This window comes from Sander vitreus, chromosome 6 (assembly GCF_031162955.1).
Source record: "Sander vitreus isolate 19-12246 chromosome 6, sanVit1, whole genome shotgun sequence".
NCBI classification, from domain to species: Eukaryota; Metazoa; Chordata; class Actinopteri; order Perciformes; family Percidae; genus Sander; species Sander vitreus.
Window position 1 is genome coordinate 3,205,238 of NC_135860.1, and position 7,500 is coordinate 3,212,737.

Sequence of the window (7,500 nt, forward strand, 5' to 3'; positions counted from 1 at the left end):
ACGTGTGTATGCACATGAGTGTGACTTTTTGTTTTAACTTATTAACAGACTTTCACAATGCTCTCTCTCTTTCTTTGACCCAAAACTCAATCTTCTTTGATCAGATTGACAAACTCCCGTCCTCAGCCTTTCCCTTCTTCCAGTCTAGATAAATATTAGCTGATAGCATATCAGCTTCTCTCTCTCTCTCTCTGCTTCTTGCCTCAGTTTCCCCGTTGATAAGCCATTGATGAGAAAATCGATGTGATCACGCCGCCTTAAGTTTGCAGACAAACTCACAGTGTCAAAATCGTCGAAGTCGCGACCCTTTGATCTGCAGTCATGCACTTTTTTTCCCCCAGTTCAGACTGCTTCGAAAAACCCAGCATGGATCCACCACTGCAGCAGGAGATTTATACTCAGCCTGCTTTTCTAGGTAAGTGAGTGATGACTTCAAAATCTATATAATGGGCAACAAATAATCATGATCACTATAAAGTTGTTTTTGTGCTCTTTATCATTTATTTGTTTTTGGGATTTCCATGATCAAAAACGGTTTCTTGGGATATTCTAATTTTAAAATTAGAGCTGCGGGAAGATGCACATTTACAACAAATCTCTCCGACAGAAGCTAAACGCCCTCTGTTTTTCACTTACTTATCACATAATCAGAGTCATTTTGGTCCTGTGCAATAACTCACTGTTATCCAACCCTTAATTTCAACCTTTGACACGTTGACATTTTGACTTTTTGACTTTTTCACCTCTACTTCGATCAATGACTGAAACGCTATCCAATCAGGGTTGTGAAAAAAAGTCAAAAGGGCACTATTTGATTAGTTGAGAAAGATTTAGACGGGGAATGTGTCATGCAAATCAGATTTCTCTATCCTGTCCGGTAACAAAACTGACCTAAATATCATTTTAAGCCAGGTGAAGTTTCTGGCTTTCAAACGTTGGCTATTTTGCTCCAAACTTTCAGGGTTTCAAGACACCCTGAATCACATAAAGTTTGAGATTACTTTAGATTTGAGATATGATGAATCAGAGGGGGTCAAAGTTTACATTATAACCCCATTAAATCTCACTGAGCGGCTTAACAATTAGCAGACAGAAGCAGTCTCATGTGTTGGGTTTGTTGGAATGATGAACTGCGCTCCCTGTCAGCAGACACAGGTACTGCAGCTGGTTTAATGACTGAGATGGAATTAAGTCACACACACACACACACACACACACACACACACACACACGCACACACGCACACACGCACACACGCTTCAGGCGTTTCACACACCCACTCACACACAGAGAATCCTCCCTGCAATGTATACGTGGAGTTATGGCGAGACACGACCCCCTCTCCATTACATGACCGACATCTGACTCACGAGTGTGTGCAGATGGCTTTGCTGGAGTGTGTGTGAAACATTGGGACTGGAGAGAAAGTGTGTGTGTGTGTGTCTGCCAACATGTGTGTGTGTGTATGTGTGTTTCTGAGTCTGACCTCCTTGCTGTCAGCCAGGTGTTTGAAGACCAGGTTTCGGGGCAGTGACGCCTCAGCTCTGGTTGTCGTCGTCGTCGTCATGGCGTCGCCGCCTTGCCCCGCCTCCCACGGCGTGTCTTTGACGATGTACGTGCACTTCTCCTCGAACTCTGGCTCCGTCCATTGGGTCATGTCCGCGTCCTCCATCTCCATCTCCATGTCCACGTCTGAGTCTGCCAGCGTCTGTGCTCCGTCGGAGCTGGAGCTGGTGGTGGCGGTGGAAGCCATCTTGGCTCCGTGGTGCGTGTCGTCCTGCTCCATGGTGTGCGCCCCCTCACTGGTCAACATGGCCGAGCTATGAGAGGTCGCCTGGTTGAGAGACAAAGGGAGAGAGCAAAAGAGATACAAAATTTGAATCTCCTTATTTAAGCATTTATACCAATGAAGAACAAAAGCGTTTTTAATTCTGTAATTTAGAATGAATTTAATGGTAAGAAAGAAAGATTGAAGGGGGAAAGAAAGGAGGGAGAGCTGAGGGTAGATGGAAAATAATAAAAAAGAAAAAGAAAGAAAAGGTGTATCAAAAACTGAAAGACAGAAGGAAGGAATGAAAGAATGAGGGAGGAAGAAGAAACCATTCGAGGCAAAGGAAGGAAGAAGGTACAGATGAGAAGAGAAAGGAGGACACACTAGGGAAAAAGAAAGAGAGAGAGAGAGAAAGAAAGAAAGAAAGAAAGAAAGAAAGAAAGAAAGCTGAGGAGGACTAGGTGGAAAAAAGTAAGAAGGAAAAGAGATGTGGGAGGAAAAAGATAAGAAAGAAAAAGAGGAACGAGAGAGAAGGATTAAGACAAAAGGTGATAAGAAGAGACGGAGGGATGAAGAGGGAGAGAAAGAAAGAAGAGAGGAAGAGCTGGGATTCTTATGGGGGGGGTGAGTCAGTGAGGAGGGCAGGGGGTCTGACTAACGCTGCTGTCACACACACACACACACACACACACACACACACACACACACACACACACACACACACACACACACACACACACTTAGAAACAGACGGGAACCAATTTCAACCTGCTTTCATTCATAACATGTAATAATCACTTTAATATAATGATAATATTATAATAGGGGTATTTATTTGCCAAAAAATACCCAAATCCAGCGCCTTAAAACTCTACATGTTGTAAATGTTATTCAGTTGTTTGATTTTTATCCTCACACGTAATAAGAAATACAATCTGTTTATGTTTCCCCATTTTTGAAATGAATCAAACTTTTTGATTTCTCATTGATCTTTTCTTTTTCTGTCCGTAACAAGCACAAAGGTTTTTTTTTGGGTTGTAAAGAGTCAGGGCGAGATAGGAGACTTTGATCAAAGGGGAACAAAGAGGAACTGAAGGAGGAACTTATAACACGTGTTTTAAATATAAAGTGAAACAATCCTTCCGTCTTCTGTGTATATTAGGAATTTAGAGTCAACAGGGACGTGTGTTTTTTTTTTTTTATAAGTTACACGTTTTCAACCAATGCATTTATTCTTCATGAAATAATCATATTCGGATTTCTGATGCTTACACAGCGGCACTTCAGCTGATACAAACACTGAACAATGCATGTCTCTTTCTGTAAATGAACAATTATTCAACATAGTATTAGACAGGTCTCTCTTTGTGTCCCCTCTCCCTCTCAGACAGTTATCAGCTTCTATGTGTGAGAGAAGATTATGAACATTAAATCTCCTCTGTATTCCCCCCCCCCCACACCCCTCCCCCCTCCCGTCTCTTCCTGGGGTTGAAGACAGAGGAAGGAAATGCTGTCTGTGTCTCAATGAAGCTAAAATTGGAAGCAGAGTGGCACTGCAGCGGAACCGGCAAATCATCCTGACCCCAGCATGTGTGTGCCTGTGTGTGTGTGTGTGTGTGTGTGTGTTGGTAATGGATGGGGGGGGTGCATGAGGAAGGGAGCGCCAAAAACTTTTCCATTTGGGGGGCCACAGCAGCACAAACAATACTTCAAACGCGATCCCACCCAAGACACAGACACAGACACACAGACACACACACACACACACACACACACACAGGCAGATATCCACTCAGGGAAAAAACATACTGCTCATCCCACGCAGGCGAGCGGAAAGCAGCGGATCTTCAGTGACCACACTCTCAGCTCTGTGAATTCTTCTGCAGCCGCAAGAAAGAAAATGATTTCACATCCAACTGGCTTCAGTCACAGCTAACGACTTCTCCCTCCAAACAGCAGCAAGACATGACACAAAGAGATGAACTCAAATTGCCTCTGTTTACTGACGAGGAGTGATTTCCAAAAACAAAAAATAATAATTTAAACCGACATTATCACATTGTGATCCCTTTCAGGAACCAACACACTGGCACAGACTGAATTTAATAAGTCAAGAGTGTCATCATGTCTTCATATTAAATGTAATTTGGATTTTTTTTTGAGCTCTTGCAAATCACACAACTGCCTTTCCTGTTCTGAACTTGCAAGAAAATGCTCTTAAAATGAATCAAAATACCATGAAAACTGGAATCATTAAGAAAGAAAAGCTGATCTTTCTTTACTTCAAACACAGTATTTACTTTCACAGTAAAACTCATCAGACTGGAGCAAAGCAAATCATTGAAAATTATTATGACATGAAATTTCCAGCCGGCAGCACCTTTCCCCACTGAGAGGAGACCAGCAGAACAACAGTTTCTGCTCTATTTGCCATTTAAATGAAGCACGTTAAAAACCTAATCAGAAATGTCAATGTTTCTCAATATTTCATCATTCAGCAAAACTCTGAATTGTCTTTGCATAACAGCTGCAACATCGAAAACTAATAGTGAAACCAAAAACCAAGACACAATTCACCTCTCACACATTTAGACCAACTGAAAATACAGAAGCTGAGCCTGCACACAGTCAGAGGAATTTCTAATGAAGGTGCAATTTGATGAGTCAAGTCAAGATGAAACTCTGTGAGCTGTTTGACCAACTATCAGAGAAAGACTGCAATGAGAAATCACACTTTCTCATCTGAATCCAAGAGGACAAAAAGTCAAATTCACATTGATTTGTGAACACTTTTCTAACAAAAAAACCCCACAAACAATACTGTCCAACTCTGAGTCCAGATCATTAAAACAAAAACAAATGTAAACTTCTTAAAGTGTGCAACAAAGCCTTAAAATCCCAAACAGAGGTGCTGAACAAACATCTTTAAAACCACTCAGAAGATAACATCTCCAAGCAGCAGTCAAACAATCGAAATTAAAAACAACTGCACAAAAAAAAAGACAACAGCAGTATTAGAATAACCTTCAAATCTGATCAAGTCAGGAATAAAAACGTTTTTTTTTTAAATTTATTTTCCAGTCGGAAACAAGCACCAAAAAAAGACAAAATCTGATTTAAAACAACCTTTAAAGTAGCAAAAAGTAGCAATAAAGTCTTTAAAAAGTAACTTTTACTTGCAGGTTTTCTTTTCTCATAATCCAGAAATTTTAACCCAATCTCTAAATTAAAAAAAAGGAAGAAGAAAAAAAAAAAAACGGCAAAAGGAGCTCAAATCTATGTTTTAGGAAATGAACAAAGTCCTTCCTTTTTTTTTTCTTTTCTTTTTAATGTAAAGTCGGTGCTCCGTACTCACCGTATAACTTTGGTCCCATCCACACATAGGGACGTCCGGTCAGATCTCCTCTGTATGTGTGTGTCTGAGGAGTGTGTGTGTGTGTAGGACAGGTGCAGATCTCCCCCTGTGTCCGTCCCGTTCCGTGCGCTGATACTCCACACCGGTGTGTTAGAGTGTGTATGAGTGTGTGATCCACTCGATGTTCAGTGTTCAAATGCCTCACAATGCCCGACATCCATCTGACTTAGCTGGAAGGAAAGAGAACCGCCTCTCTCCAAAGCCACGCCCACACACTCCTTACCCCCCACCTCCTGGCCCCGCCCACACCACTTTCCTCACACACACACACACACACACACACACACACACACACACACACACACACACACACACACTGACAACACAACTTTTTCTGCATCAAAATAAAGTGAAGTTTTCCTTCAATAATGATAATGGTGTGTGTGTGTGTGTGTGTGTGTGTGTGTATGTGTGTGTGTGTGTGTGTGTGTGTGTGTGTGTGTGTGTGTGTGTGTGTTGATGGGGGAGCATTGAGTCACTGTCACAGGATGTCCCTCTCTTCCCCAGGAAAACACACACACACACACACACACACACACACACACACACACACACACACACACACACACACACACACACACACACACACACACACACACACTGCCTCTAGGGGGCAGGACTGGTCTGTTTCCTTCTCTGAAGTATTCTCTCTCTCTCTCTTCTTGTGTATGTCTCTCACCCTCTCTCTCTTACTCTCCCTCTCCTCTCATCTTCATTTAGCTCTCTCTCTCCCTCTGTCTTCTTCTCTTTCAGTTTCTCCCCCTCTCTCCCACTTGGTTTCTCTATTTTGCTTTCTCTCTCTTTAAAGTGACTTGAATTCTAATGTAAATGTAAATGTGCTTTAACGACTGTGTTGCCAAAGCTCGTGAATGCAGAGGAAAAATGAGGGAAGGAAACTAAAAGAAATGTGTGATTATGACGTTACGTAAAGACTTCAGTTCTTTGCTGTTGTTGGATTTGTAATAATGACCATTGTGTAATGCTGCACAATTCTGCAAACATACACATTATGTCAAAAGGAAGGAAAAGTGATTGTGGTGAATGAGCTTGGGATGGCCGTAGCTCAGTCCGCAGGGAGTTGGGTTAGGAACCGGAGGGTCGCCGGTTCAACTCTCTGCACGGACCGATGTTCAGAGTGTGGACTGGTAGCTGGAGAGCTGTCAGTTCACCTCCTGGGCACTGCCAAAATTGCACAACCCAACTGCTCAACTGTTCAGTTGCATCTCTGACATCTCTCCATTAGGTCATATATGACCTAACAGAGTGTAAATTGTAATTTCCCATGAAGAGTATGAATAAAAAATGAAATAAAAAGGCACGGTTAGGGCAACCCAAAAACTGCAGGAAAATCTGATAAGCTATAGGCAGGACACACTGAATGTTGGCATTGAACGTGAATCATGGGATGTGACATTGTCCAATATACAATACAATATATACAGTCATCATGCTAATTAATTATTTAAAAATCATGGATCATCATCATGGATTTTTGTTTTAGATTCCGTCTCTCAGACCTCTTACAGACCTCTACATGCTTTGTAAGTAGGAAAACCTGCAAAATCGGCAGTGTATCAAATACTTGTTCTCCCCACTGTAGAGAACAGTGTCCAGGTAGTACCCAGGAGTTCACCTCCTGGGTACTACCAAGGTGCTCTTGAGCAAGACACACACAGAGAAATTGAATCTTTCTGTGTGTGTGTATGTAAGCTGTTAATGTGACACAGTTCAATTCAGACTTGTGCCGTGTTGGAAGTCTTACAGAAATGTTTCCAGGTTGGACCTATAGGATGATTTCTGTGATAACTTTTATGTAGAAGTGACTCTTACTCAAAACTTGAGAGGAGTGTCTGTGTGAAAGGGGATTTATTCTTTCTCTTTATTTTTGTCTCTCTCAGTTTTAATAATCATGAAATGCATCAGTATATATATATGTATATATATATATATGTGTTCTATAACAGTTCAGATATCAATTCAATGGATGTATGCATACAACAGCTCCCAGCTCTCACTCTCCCTGGTATAACAAAAGCTCGCTCGCTCACCAACACTGGAAATTCCCATCTAATTGTCCCCCCCAACTCTCTCAATTTACCTCCTACTCACTCGCCTCCCCCTTCTCGCCCCTCTCTCCTCCTTCCCTTTGATTTCCACGCTGTATTTACATAAATGATTTTCCACACTGACCTCTCTCTCCCTCCAGTTTTTTCCATCACTTTTCTCTCCCGCTTTATTCTCTTGATGCCTCCCCTACAATACTATAAATAATTTTTTTTTTAAAGTGCCTGTTCCTCTTTTCTCCCTTGATTTC

General features: G+C 41.7%; 1 protein-coding gene across 1 annotated transcript in view; it reads right to left on the reverse strand.

Annotated features, from left to right (window-relative positions):
- The window catches only part of prdm1a (PR domain containing 1a, with ZNF domain), a 14,986-nt gene extending 9,653 nt beyond the window's left edge, over positions 1-5,333 (reverse strand). The window contains exons 1-2 of the mRNA XM_078252113.1: positions 5,127-5,333; positions 1,487-1,834 (exon numbers count right to left, since the gene is read on the reverse strand). Of these exons, the coding sequence (XP_078108239.1) occupies positions 1,487-1,834; positions 5,127-5,153 (375 nt within the window). The 5' untranslated portion in view covers positions 5,154-5,333. The remainder of the gene's footprint in view (positions 1-1,486; positions 1,835-5,126) is intronic.
- Positions 5,334-7,500: the final 2,167 nt, after the last annotated feature.